The 18,872-nt window shown below is 35.4% G+C and overlaps 1 protein-coding gene across 1 annotated transcript in view; it reads right to left on the reverse strand.

Moving 5' to 3' along the window:
• Positions 1–6,204: 6,204 nt before the first annotated feature.
• LOC142356267 (protein FAM135A-like) overlaps positions 6,205–18,872 on the reverse strand; it is a 36,234-nt gene continuing 23,566 nt past the window's right edge. Inside the window, exons 3-6 of the mRNA XM_075408212.1 lie at positions 14,623–14,744; positions 14,402–14,542; positions 7,539–7,728; positions 6,205–7,243 (exon numbers count right to left, since the gene is read on the reverse strand). Coding sequence (XP_075264327.1) covers positions 7,108–7,243; positions 7,539–7,728; positions 14,402–14,542; positions 14,623–14,744 — 589 coding nt within the window. The 3' untranslated portion in view covers positions 6,205–7,107. The remainder of the gene's footprint in view (positions 7,244–7,538; positions 7,729–14,401; positions 14,543–14,622; positions 14,745–18,872) is intronic.

The raw sequence follows: 18,872 nt of genomic DNA on the forward strand, positions 1-18,872 counted from the left end.
GTCTAATGAAAATTCTCGTTATAAAAACCTCACTCCCAAAGGATATTCCTCCTCAAAGTGCAGTACTTGCTTGTGGTTTTCCTGTCACACTTTCATATATTGATCCGAAAGTGGCAATAATTTAGCATTTTAATCATCAAAGGCATGATTAGGCTAATTAGGCATTAGGTTAAGGGTTTTAATGACAGGCGCGGCTGTTGGTGTAGAAAAAAACACTCAACCGATACTTAAATTTAGAGCATAATTCGTGCAAGTACCGTTTAACATACGAAGGCATACGCATTAACATCTTTTTCTTGGCCATCACCAAGGCAAACTTCTTTTCATAAAACATACAGCTAAAGAGCTAACTCGCTTTAGGTTTAATAAAAAAATAAATTTTGAAGGTTTTCGTTGTTATGCAGTCATTTTGCAGATTTTGACGAAATTTAGATTAATTGATTCTCATTGGCTGATCTTTTTATAAGGCTAACATGGCCAAGAAAATGAAATAAAACTTCTCGCTAGATGAAATGGTTATGTGATGACTCAGCTGGCCTTGGACTGTTGCACCCACCCATCTTTTCTTCTTTAAAAGAAATAAATAAAACGATCTATTTGTTACCCCCCGAAGATTTAGGGACACATTTTCTGAGGAGCAAACAACCCAAAACTTCAATTTTCATCTAAATTTGCGGACATATTAGAGTTGGAAGGAACTATACCCTGACCTATAAATGCGCAATTCACTTTGCCCATTTACTGATGTAATACTACTCAATGTTCAATTTATATTGCAAATTATGCACAAATTGTCTAACCTGTTTCCTGCTACATTCTGATGAATTAGATATTAGCGCTTTGGCCATTCAAGTGATCAAACCACTCATTTTTGTATCTTTTTACTGTTGAGGAATGAAAGTGCTAGTGGAACTATCTCCAGCCGAACGCTAAATTGCGATTAAATACAAAGGAGATAAGAAATGGCCAATTAAATATTGCCCGCAAACCATTCCTTTTGATGGAGGTTGGGTGCAAACACGTAAAGACCTTCGTTACGCCCCTTTGTTGGTATCTATATTTTGAGTTTGTAAAAAAGCTGGTTAACTTGAAGCAGACCAATTCTTTTAAAGTCAGCTAAAACCCTCTGACAATAATTGGGATCCCACAAATAGGGCCCGAGAACTTTTTTGAGGCCGTTAATGTAAATAACAGACACTCGCTTCAGAAAATCAGGACAGCTTTTTCAATCAACGCATAAATATGAATTAATCCGCAGAGCCCAAACCAAATTGCGAGCGGACACAGTCCTTAAATATATCGTCGAAAGCACTGGAAAAAAGGATTTCTAATCTACAATTTAATGCATTTAACTGCAATTTACAAAGACAGAGACACCGAATTAAATTAAATTAAAAACATAGCCGGCAGATTGCCGGAATAGCTGCGAAAGAATAGACCTGCGTGCCATATAGAGATAGAAACAGATACAGATCTAAATTGAAAAAAAAAATCGACGCCGCTCAAAAAACTAGGCTAAAAAACATTCAGCGATAAATTAATAAAGCTTGTTAAAATTCATTCCATAGAAGCCTCTTATTAGGGACCTTTACTGCACATATGAGTTCCTTTGACCTTAAACAAATTCAATTTAAACTTAAGTTTTTAAGTGCAGAAGTCATTTTATTGAGTGAGGTAAGTCACGTATGATCAAAATCTAATCACGCAAATAACCTAAAAATTTTCGCTAAAGCGAGTGAGAAATGACGTCACGCGCGCAAATGCCGTTAGTGAGAGGAAGAAGTCATTCAGAAAATTTGACTTTTTCAGCTTTGCTGTGTGAACAAATGTAAAACGAAAGAGCGTCAGACGACGAAACAAAAAAAACCAAGAGCACCGCAATATAGCTACGCTCAGCTTACAGCTTCGCAGCTATAAACATATGGCATTTCTCAAATAGCTGCTGAGAGCCTTTTTGCTTCCTTTGACATTGATACCTATCTGGAAATATTAATTAAGTAACCACACACACTTAAAAATTAGGTTCTTCGAATATTACCTCCAAATATTGCATTTCTTACTGGTAATTTGCCCTAATTTGGGTTAAGTAATTTTCAGGCTTCAAAATCAATGGTTTTTCAATTTGGTATCCCCTCAGGGGCGATATCTGCAAAAATTGTTGTATCTCAGGCCTTCTTCTTTATATACTCGGTACTGAAATAGAATTCAAAGAACTTTTAAAATATACCTAGAAAATACAAATAAGACCGAATCCTACACCCACTATTTTTAGAGGACAGCGCTTAAAAATAGCCGATAAGCTGGTGGCTGCTGTTAAATATTATAAAACACAATCATTGAAAGCAATTAGGCTCACAATGTCTACGAACTTTGGAAGAGGTCAATTAAGCAGCTACTTTTTCATAGCCGCCCTTTAATATCTCCTACATCACTAACGTCGGGCGAATTACACTCAAACAACCGGCTTTGATAGCACCCAGCTAGAGCTTAGAGATGCTAGCATTGAGATTGGTGTTGCTAGCAAGTTATACAGTGTGTGGGAGCCAGGGGATTGGGATTGTACACGGGCACAGAAGACTTATATGCGATCAAAAACTCTCAAATGACATTTTCACCTTGTATATTGCCAGCGGTTACTTATTACTAACTACATTACAACCTAAGCTACTGTTAAATTCTAATGTCCGTAAACAGAAGTCAACGTTCTCAAACAAAAATTATGTTCGAAAACAAGTCCAAATCAAGCGAATGGAAAAAGTCAAGCAAAAATCAACAAAATCTAAAAACAATTAGAAAAGTTCTTTTTTCAGGACTTAGTGTTTTAAGAACCTCGTGGAAATAACAACACATTATTAAAATAATGACTACACATCAATAACTTAAATATCTTAGTCACTAAATATCTGTCGTCAACACCATATTAGCAACCAATGAATCTGCTCATTAATGATTAGACAAAAAAAAAACAAAACTGAGCCATCAATCATTTTTTTAAATAAAGTACAGCAAATCAGTCATAGAAAGCAAAAACGATAAACAGAAGCAAACAATTCGGCAGTTTCAACAATGAAATCACGAGATAAGACAATAGTCGACATAAAACATAAAACTCAGAAAGACAAGTCGCTGAAAACGTGAGACCAATCACTGATGAGAATAAATTAAATGAGCGCAAAAAGTTTAACAAAACCAAAAAATTCATTAAAAAAACTTTTAAAAACCTTTACAGTAGAAGTCACGAAAAAAGAGCCATGGATTCAAACAATTAATTAGTTTAATCTAAACCTCATTAGCAAACAAAGAGACCTGTCATTAACGCTCATAATTAAGAAGACAACAGAAATAGTAAAAAAAAACAAACGTTCCCTAATATTTTATAACAAAAATAGTGTCAAAGTCATAAAAAAACATTAGCTCAACTTTTCCGAAATCAACCATCTGCAAATAGGCACGAACATGACACATTCATCATATTGCAATCGTAAAAGATGAGAAACACTGAAAACAAGTCAAATCAAAGCATGGAAGAAAATTTCAAAAAAACGACTAAAACAGAAAGTTTATTCACAAACCAATTTCTCAATCAGTTTTAATAGTAATTTGAACATATCAAGCTTCAAACCAACTCATTTGGCTCCATTTACAACTACAGCGTAACTAAAATCACCACTCTATTTTGACTTCTCATTGACGTGAAAAAACCGAAAAAGTGGCCAGATATTTAAAAAACATGGCCGGAAGACTCCGGAACCCCATGAAATAAAGATCCCTTAGGCCCCACTCAAGTGATAAAATAAAGCTAATATTTAACCCCTCTAATCAATTTGAAACAATAGCAGGAATAATAACATGAGAAAGGCCAAAATGATATCTGGGTAAAATAACCTGATTGAATACGAGAGACTTATATGACATCAAAAATCTCAAAAATCTTCTCACCTTGAATACAACTAGGAGTTCCTGATTACTATACATTACAAACTAAGCTAAACTCCTATCTTTGAAAAGAAGTCAACTTTCAAAAACTTGCAAAATTCATTTCACGAAAAAACTTAGGAAGACTACGAAAAGTAAGAAGACTTCGGAACCGACTCGAAATACACATTCCTTAGGCACCAGTCAACAACACAATGAATAGAAAGAACCTACTAGTTACACCTGAAGATCATTTGAAACAATAACAGAGGAAAAGATAACATGAAAGGCGAAAAACGAAATTGGAAAATATCTGATAAAATTTTATCCCAAGTAGTGCCATTGACACCATCAAGGCCACTATTGCCAAATAACTCGCATCACAAATAAGCTTCATGCAATATTCAACCACTATTTGATAAGAGAAAAACAAGAGAAAACAGTAAAGTTGAAAAAATGGGGAAAAAGTTAAGAAATTCCAAAAAGTAAATATGCTGCATTTGTAGTCTCATTCTGGAAAGCCATAAAAAATTAATTTACTCAATCAGTGCACTACAAAACTCTCGTCAAAAAACCGCTAAAGAACAATAAAAGGGAAAACAACGAAAAATCGGAGAGAAATTACAGACATATTATTTTACTAGTAAAAAAAGCGAAGTATGAACACCTTGAGATGTTACGTTTTAGAAGAAAAACATATAATAGCGCTGGGTTAAATATTGGAAAAGAAAAGCTATTAACTTGAGAAGAAATAGGCAAATGACTCTTAAAAAGGACAAAAATGGGCATGACTTTGATTAAAGTTACCCATCTATTACAGCCAACACACCTCATAATTAAAATCAGTTTAAACGAAAGACCTACTAAACTACGAAAAAATAACTAAACGCAACAAAAAATTCGCCAGATGCTATATAAACGGGAAAAGATTACCAAAATCTGCTTTAAAAGCGTACAATAGGGCCAATTGCCGAAAATAGCTCAAAATTGCTTCTAATATTTTTATCAGATGATCAAAAAGGCATCCAGACCAATCAAAAGTATTTTATGTAATTCAGAAGAACACCGTTGTCAGATAAAATTAGGTTTAAACTTGAAAAACTACTATGGAAAGCCGCACGCGATCAAAAAAATTCGCTCACTGAGCAAAAATTTCTTCACACCTTTTCTCGTTCTCAAAATAAAGGATGAATAAAAACCACTGAAATATTTCTTTGCTTTTGATTTTCGTTCAGCAGATTGACTAAAACTCTTCTTTTCACCTGTGGCATTTGACTTCCTCTAAAACATATCATCTAATATAGAAGTCACATACACCGATTAAAAACATACACCGACTAATGTCGGTAGAATTGCTCTTGAACGACAGGCAAGGCAATTTAACTCAGGGGCTGTAGCCTAGATAATTGTTTCTTAAAGGGTGCAAAAACAATTTATCACGCCGGGATTGGAACCAATGACCTCCCGCTCCCAGACCAGAAGCACTGCCCTATCGGCTATCAGGCCTTATTCCTGCCATGCTGCAATCGATTTTATTTTAACAACAAACTTTACTTCGGAGTGAGAGCAATAGAATTGCTCTTGAACGACAGGCGAGGCAATTTAATCCAGGAGCTGTAGCCTAGATAATTGTTTCTTTAAGGGTGCAAAAACAATTTATCACTCCGGGATTGGAACCATTGACCTCCCGCTCCCAGAACAGAAGCACTGCCCTCTCGGCTATCAGGCCCTTATTCCTGCCATGCTGCAATCGATTTTATTTTAACAACAAACTTTACTTCGGAGTGAGAGCAATAGATATCACGATATCACTCAAAAATGAAGAATAAATGCGTGAAAAAGTCACCTGAGAAGTCAAAGAATGTTCTAGAAAAAAAGCGCAAAAAGATCAATCAAAAAATTTGCATAAAAAAGACCAACACGTTTACAATTGCTATGAACAAGAGCAATAAAAAGATCGCCATTACTCCACTTTGCCCTCCTCCGACTCGTAAAAAAATACAGCACACCAATAAAATCCAATTACTTTGGATTGTAAAGACCTGTAGATTACCAATACACCTCTTCGAGTCGTAAAAACAACACAGAGCTAATATAATTGCTACAACTTCGTTTGAGGGCAATTAAAAACGTTCATAACATACTGGTCGAATAAAAAAAGATGAATGCTGAAAACACATACTGTCAAAGCTAATTTTTCACCTGTTCAGATGAAAAAGGATCAAGGCCCGAGAACTTTGCAAAAAAATATTGCATCGAAACACAGGAGCGCTGACATTCAAAAAACTGTTCAATTCAGGATTGAACTGTTAATAAAAGTTCAGTTTATTTATCAATTTGCAACTAGATTACATCTTTTTCTTTAGTAGTTGAATAATTGTCAATTGATTACGATTTCAGCACAATATGAGACATACCTTCGGTATGCAACTGAGAATAGAGAGGGAGAGAATGAGAGGGAAGGGAATAGGCTATATCACAAGAAAATAGATCAACGGCACCTTTTTTAATAATTTGAGCGATTTATATAGTCAAATCAACACGCAGCTTCTGGAACTAATCTAGAACCGCCATTGCTCCATTTCGACAAAAACGGTAACAATTCCGAAATCAAACTAATTATGGTTTCATTAACGAAAAGAACCCAAAGTAATTTCTGAGTTCCAGAGAAGTTAACCAATCTGCCCTCCAAAGAAAAGCATTTATAACAATTCTAGTGCACACTATTACCACCATCCACCAAACTACATCCATTGTACTATACTATTAACAAAAAAAAACAATTTCATAAAGAGAAGCACAAAATTATTCTACCTTGCTTATATTATTAAATAAATGATCCCTTATTCGGCACTACATTTTTACAATCTAGATGGAACCATTTTCAATGCACTATTCAGTAATACACCGCTCCAATATAAACTAAAAATTAAAGTTTTGCTCTCAACTTTCTACTATTTTTTAACCTGATAAAATGCGGTGAAAAGAGCAAAGGTAACTGCTTAACAATATACTCTATGACAGTCGAACTATAATTTGACCGACTGTTACTGTCCCTGACAGTTGAATTAAAAGAGTCCTGAAGTATGTCGAGGTTCAAATAACACAACTTTCATGACAACCCATAGCCAAATAACTGGGAACATTGTGTAGTCATTTATGTTGAGATACATTGGTGCCAGTGTGAGTGCATCAAGTGAAGTATTTCATGGCCACAATGGTGAAGAACTTCTCCAGCCAGACTTCTGAGTCAAGCACAGCTATATGGGCAGTCCTCCCTATGAGATTGTTAGCTGCACTTGCACTCAGAGGGAAAGAGACATCGTACCTGAGGCAATCCAATCTAACAACTAAATAGTTACACACATTCGGCCTCTATACTTTTGACGTTACTATCTGGTGACCTATATATAACATCAGCTAGATCAATTTACAATTACTTTTCAAAAGACAAACGCGTATAATTGTATTTTCAGTCAAATCATTCCTCATCAAAAATCAAATCGAGCTGTGTTGTAAGTTCACCACTTTCTATATGAATTAATCTTGGATCTCTGCAAGTAGCTGTGAATAAATTACAAAATATTGTGAAGAATTAGAGTAATGCTTTAACATGCATTCACCTAACAAGACAGAGATCTGGTTTAGCGATGAGTGGGGAGAGGATGTTGTCAACCATGGTGCGATAGGCTCTTCCAAAAGGGGAGTCATCCCTCACTGCCCGCTCGCACAGTTCTATCCTGGCAGAGTGTGGGGGCACATACTTGTCCTGATGCGAAGACACCAACAGCACATTCTTGAAGTACTCCAGGCCTAGACATACACCCACCTCAACAACGAAATGAAACACTGAATTTTAAAAATTAATGATGACGAGCGAAGAACTTTATGCTCGTTACAATGGATGTATAATTCAGATAGATAAAGTTTTTAATTTCTTGACAATTTACAAAGAAAACCATTGCATGTTGTTTTACAGCGGTTTACGAAGCATTCATATGGTCAGCAAAACCTAAACGATTTTGATATCAACATTGAAGTAAGCCCAAAAAATTCGTGGGTTGGAAGATCGCACCATATAAAAAAAGAACACTGAATTCAATCCATTATTGCTGTGCAAAAACAAATGAGTAGATTGCGCAAAACAAAATGGCAGTGCAAAGTATCAATAATAATAGCAATGTCATTACTTAAAAAATTTTATTTATTCGAATTGGAACCCAAGAAAAGTTAGTTTTTAAACCTTACATATTTCCAAGAAAAACAATCCGATGACTGCATGCAAGGGTCTCTTTTAAATTCCGATATTACCGTATTTGTCAACAAACTTTTGTCCTAAATCAACTCCCCTGTCAGGTTTTGCTAAAGGATAAAAAAGAATAAAAAAAGATGAATGCTGAAAACACATACTGTCAAAGCTAATTTTTCACCTGTTCAGATGAAAAAGGATCAACGCCCGAGAACTTTGCAAAAAAATATTGCATCGAAACACAGGAGCGCTGACATTCAAAAAACTGTTCAATTCAGGATTGAATTGTTAATAATAGTTCAGTTTATTTATCAATTTGCAACTAGATTACATCTTTTTCTATAGTAGTTGAATAATTGTCAATTGATTACGATTTCAGCACAATATGAGACATACCTTCGGTATGCAACTGAGAATAGAGAGGGAGAGAATGAGAGGGAAGGGAGTAAGCTATACCACAAGAAAATAGATCAACGGCACCTTTTTAATAATTTGAGCGATTTAGATATTCAAATCAACACACAGCTTCTGGAACTGATCTAGAACCGCCATTGCTCCATTTAGACAAAAAGTAACAATTCCGAAATCAAACTAATTATGGTTTCAGTAACGAAAAGAACCCAAAATAATTTCTGAGTTCCAGAGATGTTAACCACTCAGATAGATAAAGTTTTTAAATTCTTGACAATTTACAAAGAAAACCATTGCATGTTGTTTTACAGCGGTTTACGAAGCATACATATGGTCAGCAAAACCTAAACCATTTTGATATCAACATTGAAGTAAGCCCAATAAATTCTTGGGTTGGAAGATCGCACGATATAAAAAAAGAACACTGAATTCAATCCATTATTGCTGTGCAAAAACAAATGAGTAGATTGCGCAAAACAAAATGGCAGTGCAAAGTATCAATAATAATAGCAATGTCATTACTTAAAAAATTTTAATTATTCGAATTGGAACCCAAGAAAAGTTAGTTTTTAAACCTTACATATTTCCAAGAAAAACAATCCGATGACTGCATGCAAGAGTCTCTTTTAAATTCCGATATTGACCGTATTTGTCAACAAACTTTTGTCCTAAATCAACTCCCCTGTCAGGTTTTGCTAAAGGATAAAAAAGAATAAAAAAGATGAATGCTGAAAACACATACTGTCAAAGCTAATTTTTCACCTGTTCAGATGAAAAAGGATCAACGCCCGAGAACTTTGCAAAAAAATTGCATCGAAACACAGGAGCGCTGACATTCAAAAAACTGTTCAATTCAGTATTGAACTGTTAATAAAAGTTCAGTTTATTTATCAATTTGCAACTAGATTACATCTTTTTCTATAGTAGTTGAATAATTGTCAATTGATTACGATTTCAGCACAATATGAGACATACCTTCGGTATGCAACTGAGAATAGAGAGGGAGAGAATGAGAGGGAAGGGAGTAAGCTATATCACCAGGAAATAGATCAACGGCAACTTTTTAATAATTTGATCGATTTAGATATTCAAATCAACACACAGCTTCTGGAACTGATCTAGAATCGCCATTGCTCCATTTAGACAAAAACAGTAACAATTCCGAAATCAAACTAATTATGGTTTCAGTAACGAAAAGAACCCAAAGTAATTTCTGAGTTCCAGAGATGTTAACCATTCAGATATATAAAGTTTTTAAATTCTTGACAATTTACAAAGAAAACCATTGCATGTTGTTTTACAGCGGTTTACGAAGCATTCATATGGTCAGCAAAACCTAAACGATTTTGATATCAACATTGAAGTAAGCCCAAAAAATTCGTGGGTTGGAAGATCGCACGATATAAAAAAAGAACACTGAATTCAATCCATTATTGCTGTGCAAAAACAAATGAGTAGATTGCGCAAAACAAAATGGCAGTGCAAAGTATCAATAATAATAGCAATGTCATTACTTAAAAAATTTTATTTATTCGAATTGGAACCCAAGAAAAGTTAGTTTTTAAACCTTACATATTTCCAAGAAAAACAATCCGATGACTGCATGCAAGGGTCTCTTTTAAATTCCGATATTACCGTATTTGTCAACATACTTTTGTCCTAAATCAACTCCCCTGTCAGGTTTTGCTATAGGCTAAAATAGATAAAATCTAATTACATGTGAATCGGCCAATGAATTTGACGTTTGAGATAACTATACGCGATACCTAGTGTCGAGCATGAAGACTCAGACTAAAAACTGGTGAAAAGTTTTCTATCTATCAGTGGAATAAACTCAATTCTGATTGCAAAAAATGTAAACAAAAAGTATGAATAAAAAGTGCATCACGCAAAATAATAGTCATCGTTAAAATTGATTTCTGCGAAACTCAGTGTTACTCATCATCTTCAGAACTTGAAGAATCTTAGCAGACTGCAGGATGCTTGCGCTCCTAAATACTTAGAACAAATTACAAACCCAAGAAAAGAAACCATACATATGTGAACAGAGCTCCAGCGCGTCCTCTAGTTATTCTCTTTGGCAGTATATCGCACAAAAACATGCATAATCTAGATGCCTTGTGCCAAATTCAAGATGCCAAATTATTCCCACCAATCTCCAAGACGAACGGAAAACTCATCCAGCGTAATTAATTAAACCAAAACATGCGAAAAAACAGATTCTCAGAAGTCGATATACACAGACTTCTAGAGAGTACAAAAGAACATTGCTTGAAGCACTCCACACACGCAAACTTTTCCGTACCAAATTTGCCAATAAAAGCTTACAGACCACGAGGCCCTCGAGGAAAAAGTGGCCCTCACCAACCCCAAGCATCTCTTAAACGTTTCGATTGACTACCCAACAAAAACTAGGAACAAAGCGAAGGCCTCCTGAAAACAAGCATAGCAGTTGACAACACCCGGTTAACGCATTTGAACCCGCATTTTTTCAAGATTCACCCGGTTAACGCATTTGAACTGTTACTCAACTGCTACTCAGGACGAGATGCTACGCAACGGCACAACTTTGAGATCGGTTTAGAGCCAAAAATTTGATCCCGTAATGAAGCAGCCAAATGATTTTCAAACTGACTTGAAGCGGCTTGCGAACTTAGCTATCGTCGATAAGGCTTAAGCCGGAACTGATGTTAACGATGAGAGGACCAGAAGAATCTCAGAACATGAAATGACTTCCAATTAAAAAATTGGACCTGCTTCCAACGAAGGCTTGAGAAAATAATGGCAGCAGGCACAGCCTCAATTCAGGCATCAACGTCACAAGGAACGCCTCCAAAATGTGCAAGCAATTAACAATATAATCATTAAAACTTTCAAAAGATACAATAGAGCTCATCCTATCAAAACAGAAGCCAAGGTAATTTTTCAGGTTACCAGAAATGTCCCCACCCAAATGCGAAACTGTTACAGACTATACGCTCTCAAACTGCACACCGCAAGTAACTGCGCTCAGAGGTGGCCACCGTATTGCCACGCCACAACGACATCCAACCATTAGCCAATAAAACTGATCAAACAGCATGCTTTTCCAGAAAAATTTTCTCACTCTACAGCTGGCTCTAACAAAAAAAAATAACCGACTAACGTCGGGCGAATTGCTCTCAAACGACCGGCGAGCGGTTGGCTTCGTCAGTATCTAGCCACTGTTTAGTTACGTTAGCTTTAACTTGATTGAAGGGGCATGGGGTTATGGAGTTAGGGTAATAGACGATGACATCACGCCACATAACAGCCGCTGAAGTGCGGAATCAACAAAGGAGTTAAGGAGAGAGAGAGAGAGAGAGTGCGAGATTAAACGTGAGCAAGAACGAGGATGAAAGAAACGCCAGCCAACACAGAAAGAGCGAGAGAGAGAGAGAGAGAGAGAGAGCTAGGAATTTTTTCCATGATGAGATGGGGTGCTCATGGGGTGGCAACAGTTGGGTGCGGGGGGGCAACAGCGCGGTGGGGGGTGAGGGGCAATAGTGGGGGGGGGGGTCAACAGTTGGGGGGGGGGGGGTCTTCAACCTCTAAGAATCGCTCTTCTAAGAACCTCTATAAGTCTCCAAAACAGGTTGAGCTGAAACAGAGCTGAAAGGCTCTAAGAGCACTTAATGCCCGCTGGGCGCTACCTGTTAATCCCGTTTTTGAGGACGAAAAGTCAAAAGCGTCAGACGAAAAATCGGTCAAGCGAAAAATCGCATAAAATCGCGAAAAATCGGTAAAGCGAAAAAAAAGACCGACAGGACTAATATAATTGCTACACACTTCGTTTGAGAGCAATTAACAATTTAAGTTAAAATTCAACTGGCATAATCAAGATGAAACCTATAGCATACAATGGAGTATTAAGCAGCGCAATGTCACAGAAACGCTCCGACAATATTTACAATTATTCCACGGAAAAACCAAAAACAATTTGAAAAATCACGCTTCAAACCTACTCGCTTTTTCGCTCCCTTACCTCCCAAACCTACTTCTCTAGCTCTTATTAATAGCCGCCCTCATCTTCTCAGCGGGATATTATAGCGCTCCTATTTTTTTACTTCCTTTTTTTCGCTTTACCTTTTTGCCGCTTTTCGACATTTTGCGTGAAATCTTTTTGACTTTTCTAGGCTAGTTTCACTCTTCTGTCATTCTGCTCAAATTCTTTTTAAACAGCAGCTGCTCAGCAAAGAAATTCAAAATGAAGAGAGTCAGTATACAAAAAATCAAAGTCAGAAAAAGAAACGGGATAAGCCCATAAAGCCCATTTTTAGATGCCAAGTTTTAGTTACTATCTATTATGCTAATTGGTATTGTTTATACTAGACCCTGTAGCATCTCACGGAGAGACAGGAGTATGTTCAACTACGAAATGACATCAAAATAAATCGCACTTAAATGTTTTTGTACAAAAATCAATTTTTGTTGATATTTTCTTTTCTTTCAATCCCAATAGAGTTATGGGAATCAACGGCGGCTATTTTTTGGCAACCTGCCGGGTATGTTTTGACTTCGAGCTGACGTGAAAAAGCCGAAAAAAGTGAACAAAACATAGCTGGAAGAATTTCGAAAAGGATTTGGAGAAAACAAAAAAAACAATACTCAAGACAATTTGAAAAAAAATACTCATCAAAAAAGAAAACAGTTGAAATTTCTCACTTTGTTGTCGTACTTCTCAAAAAAAAATTATTTGTAACAACAAAACTGTACTCAATCGGTTTCTCAAATCCCCGTAAGTGATACGCGTCTTTTCAAATCCCATTTAAGGCAAATTAAACATAAACCGACTAATGTCGGAAGAATTGCTCTCGAACGACAGGCGGGTGGAAATACATTACCCACCGCGATTCGAACCATTGACCTACAGCTTCATAACCATATGCACTGCCGACTGGCCCTGATTTTTGTTATGCTGTAACCGACTTTATATTAGCAACAAGCTTTACTTCGGATGAAAGCAATAGAGATCATTCAAAAATGAAGAACGAAAAAGTTATTTGAGAAGTCAAAGAAGGTTCTAGACGAAAAACGCAAAAGGGTCAAGCAAAAAATTTGCATAAAAAGGACCAATACCTTTACAATAACTGCTATGAACTTCGTTCAAGACCAATTATCAAGCACAAAATTGACAAAATAATCAGCGAAAAATGACTCAATTTAGCAAAATAGCTGAAAAACATACAAATTGGCATTAAATTCATATTAATTACGAGGAACCTTGAAACCACTATCAAACAATCTTAAAAATAATATAATTTCGTAATCAATAATCTGAACCAAAATAATAAGAAACTGTTTTAAGAAGCCTTATTTGAACAAAAGGTTTTCCTAACTTACAGAAAATATTTTCACATCACAATTTCTCGCACTAGCGAAAACAGGGGTATGAACAAAAAAACCACCCTTTTCGCTCCACTCTTCAATTTTGTTCCGCGCCCAAAAATTTTCACGAGTTTGATTTCCTGCTTCAAAATTCAGTCCACAACATGCTCTCCAACAACATGCAGAGAACCCATTTAACCGTAGCCTGCTTCAGTGGTGGCGGAGCGTCGTAGTATATCATGTTGCAGCTCGTTTCAGATCACTACAAAGCAATTTCGGCGCACTTCTGGGAAGAATTTTAGTTGTGAGCTGTCGCCAATTCATTTCAGCTGTGTAATATAAAGAATAAGAGAGCAATTGGCATATCCGTCTGCACAGTCATTTGCAGGCCATCTATATAAAAGTGGGATCTAATTTGCAGGAAACCTTCACTGCTCAATGTAAAATTAAATTATCCAAGGCCTACTTGCAATAGCTTACTTTTTTGAGTGCTTGTTTTGTAGACGAAAGTCTTCTCTAGATTCACTTCATCTTTTAGACTCAATTGGCTGATTGCGGGTGACTTTTTCAGTTTCTGGAATACCCACATGCCAGCTGACACCAGTCGAGAATTCTGATACCCTATCAAACATAATAACATTTTGCTACACCTCATATTCTGTTCCATTTATAAACTCCCTTGTACGATGAGTAAGAGGTACCTGTGCCCAAATGAGGTCCAGCTAGAGAGAGGTACGTGTGTAACCTGTCCAGGTACTTCTGCATTGGAGGTTTAGCCAAAGCTGCTCTTATTATTAGAGCACCCAATGAGTGACCGATAAAGCTGAAACAGACAACAATTACATTGAAAAGAAAAACCAGCGATGTAAAGCCTAGAACATAGCCGGCAGATTGCCCAAATAGCTGCGAAAGAATAGACCTGCGTGCCATATAATAGAGATAGAAACAGATACAGATCTAAATTGAAAAAAAATCGACGCCGCTCAAAAAACAAGGTAAAAAACATTCAGCGCTAAATTAATAAAGCTGTTAGAGTTCATTCCGCAGAAGCCTCTCATTAGGGAACTTTACTGCTCAAATGAGTTCCTTTGACCTTAAACAAACTCAAATTAAACTTAAGTTTTAAAATGAAAAAGTCATTTTATTGAGTGAGGTAAGTCACGTATGATCAAAATCTAATCACGCAAACAACCTAAAAACATGTGCCGCATGCGAACAAAAAACCACTAGCAAGACCTGGAAATTTGGTTCAAACAAGAAACTAGGCCAAGAACGAACTATGAATGGATTTGGAAAACCATTTAGAAAAAAATCCGACCCAAAAAATCGAAAAAACAGTAGAAATCAGAGTGAAATTGCCGCATGTGAAAAAAAAACCGCTACCGAGAAACCGAATTTTTGTTCAAACACCGTTTTCTCGCTCTATTTTAAATTAGAGCGAAAAAAATTCACGCCGCAAAACCACTCGCTTTTTCGCTCCATTTCCTGTTTCGGCGTGACCAAAATCACTACTCCAATTTGACTTCAAAAATCATGAAATTGTGTGAACAGATCTTAAAAAAACATAGCCGGAAGAATTCCGGAAACGACTCGAAGTGGAAATTAAGAAAAATAGTTCCAATTTTTGCTATTTTTCGTCATATCTCTCAACAAAAAAATTGCTTCATATCCACAAAACTGCAACTATTTGTTAACTAAAAATTGTTCAAGTGATATGAGTCTTTTCAATGCCCATTTGAGGCAGTAAAACAAAACAAAAGTCAAAAAATCTCAACAATTAGCCCAAAAATCAGCAAAATACATGAAAAACCTCCGAATTAGCATAAAATTTATATAAATATCAAAAACCTTCAAAACACTACCAACACCAGCCTATAATTTAAAAAATCATAACCAAACGTCTTTACCAAAAAAAATGAAAAGACCGCTTTAAAATGCCGCACGGGAACAAAAAATTTCACTCGTTCACAGAATTTTTTTCACACCTCAATTTCTCGCTCTCTCAAAAACAGCGGTATGAACAAAAACCCCTCTCTTTTCGCTCCACTCTTCACTTTTGTTCAGCACCAAAATCACTCCAAATTTTTTCACGCGTTTCATTTCCCGCTTCCAAAATCACTCCAATAAAGTTAATTAAAAAAAAGGACTTCTCCAATACTCCTCTTCGAGTCGTAAAAAGACAGCGCCCCAATACAATTCAAACTCTTTGAATTGTAAAAAACCAAGAGCAGCGCAATATAGCTTCGCTCAGCTTACAGCTTTGCAACTATAAACAATGAGAACATCTGAACGGGTTATCGAAATTCGCTCAAAATCTTGAACACGAGAAAACAGTATTAAGCTCTTTCTTCTCACTGATAACGCAGTAAAACCTCACGACAGTTTTTCACAACACAGAGCCTCATGATGTTATTACTATTTTGAGTTAGACCCAGCATGAGACAAAAAGTAGTCGGTCGAAGTGTTCTCAAGCAACCGGCGAGTAATTGCCTTTGAAAGTAGTGGATAAAACGAGGGATTCAACCACCAGTAAAATTTGTCCCTTTCTCCTAACGCTAATCGCGCATGTCGAATCGGGCCAAATTTTACTGTTTGTTGAATCCCTTGTTTTATCCACTACTATATATTAGCTCTAAATTCAATAAAAAAATCAATTAAAATCAAAAATAAAAACAAAAAATCAAAGCAAAATTTACATTTCACTCTTTAAGAGTGATTCACTCTTATACGGAGTGATCCCCAGTAGAAAAGATCGCTCTTTTTCGCTCTTAAAGAGTGAATCCCTCTTTTTTGATATTTTTATTATTTTTTTATACTTTTTATTTCAAATTATCTATACTTTTCAATAAATTTATATTTTCTTTTATTTTTTCTATATTTATTCCATTATTAATAAGAAATGATACAAAATTATAGTATTTACATGAACAACTTTCCTCTGTTTGGTTAATAACTAAAGGACTTACAGCTCTAGGACTTTGCCTACTAGGATTAATTGTTTTATCCGCGAGGCGGTTACACCGATCAGTTATATTTCTACTAAATCCTCTAGTCAATTCTATATCTGGATGTTGTTTCCTTACATGAGCCCGTATCCCATCATATCTCACAACAGAAGTACAATATGGACAATTAACTTTAGCTGAAGTACAACTTCTACATGTATACTTACCCTCATCAAAATTATTTAGTGGTTTTACATAGTTACACTTATTACAACATCTAGTTAACAATTCTGACCTGGGGTTAAGGTTAGGGTTAGGGATAAGGTCAGGGTTAGGGTTGGGGATAAGGTTAGGGTTGGGGTTAGGATCTGAGTTAGAGTTATAGTCATAGATAGAACCAGAACCAGAACTAGAGTTAGAATTAGGGTTAGAACTAGAACTAGGGTTAGAACTAGAATTAGAATTAGAACTAGGGTTAGAACTAGAATTAAAACTAGATTCATTTTTTAAAGGGCAACCCCATGGGGAAAAATCATTAGCACAAATACCACTTAATATTATATTACCACACATACATTTATCAGTTTTATCTTTATGAAATGATTCATAATGATATTTTAAAACAGCAATGTTTCCACATTCATAGTTACACCCTAAACATTGGAAAAGCATTTTTAATAGATAAAATTATCAGTGAACAAGCTTTGCTCGTGGTTCTCCAACGAACTTTGTTCGTGGTTTACAAAACTGCTCAACGGAGTTGTTTTGCAAATTCGCAGATATTAGCTATGCTGTAGAATCGGTGTACAAACTTTGTGGATAATATTTAGCCATGATTTCAATAAAATCTTTAGTATTATCTTTAGATGTGATACACTCTGCTGAATATTCATTTCCTAAAGTATTGAGTGTATTAGTTTTACATCTCTTATCTAAGATCAAATCAAGGTCTAACTCTTTTTTATCTTTAACAAAATTTATAATCTCTTCTCTAAATTCTTCATTATTTATATATAGTTTGTTTAAAAACTTTCCTCCCTTTCTATTCAAAATTCCCATCTCTTCATTGACGAAGCCACAGTTACACTGATCAGTATAACTGCTTCCCCGATCTATATATTCCTCTTGGATCAGGGAACCTGCTTCGCAGATCGAGGAATCGGACTTTGTCCGTGTTTCACCTTCCAACTCTTCTCCATATCCAACATTAACTAATTTATTTACTCTACTCAACATTGTGCTTGCTCCCATTGCTACAGTTCCAGCATTTCTTGATATTGAATCACGATAAAAACAATTAAATATAAATAAACCTGTGCCTATAATTCCACCAATATTTGATAAAATTTTCATACCCTTTCCCTTAATCATCTCTTTTGTTAAAACATCATTCTGAATTTTAATATTATTCAAAGTAAGAAGTTTATTAAAATAAAACTGATAATTATCATGATTATTAACATTTCTATCAGTTGCATTAATCATTAGTGGTTTCATATATGCTATAAGTTTATTTATATCTTCTGTTTCTAAATCATCTTTTAAACTAAGAGCTTTTAAATCAAGGAAACCAACTCTTGAATCATATATCATTGTTCTATTACTACTAATAATAATAAAAGTATTTTCCTTTTTATTATATTTAATTATACCATAACGAAGTTCATCTGACATTCCATCTGTACAATTATAATAGTTACTATTTAATTCACTAATTATTTTATTGAAGTCATGTACACATTTATATATCTCATTAAAGTTTTTAAATAGGTCAGGTCCATTATAGGTTGTTAAATAAATAGTATCACAACTCATTCTTGCTGTATTAATTATTTGAGCTGGTTTATGACACATTACAATCATTTGAATATTATAATGTCTACCTTCAGTAAAATAATAACCTATATCCTTATTTAACCTATCACCCATATCAACAAGTACTATTACACGATTTTGAAATTTATGCATATTATTTTTTGTGATCACATTTATATCACATTTATTAA

The sequence above is a fragment of the Convolutriloba macropyga genome, unplaced genomic scaffold, assembly GCF_964194025.1.
Source record: "Convolutriloba macropyga unplaced genomic scaffold, txConMacr16.3 SCAFFOLD_1474, whole genome shotgun sequence".
Lineage (NCBI taxonomy): Eukaryota > Metazoa > Xenacoelomorpha > Acoela > Convolutidae > Convolutriloba > Convolutriloba macropyga.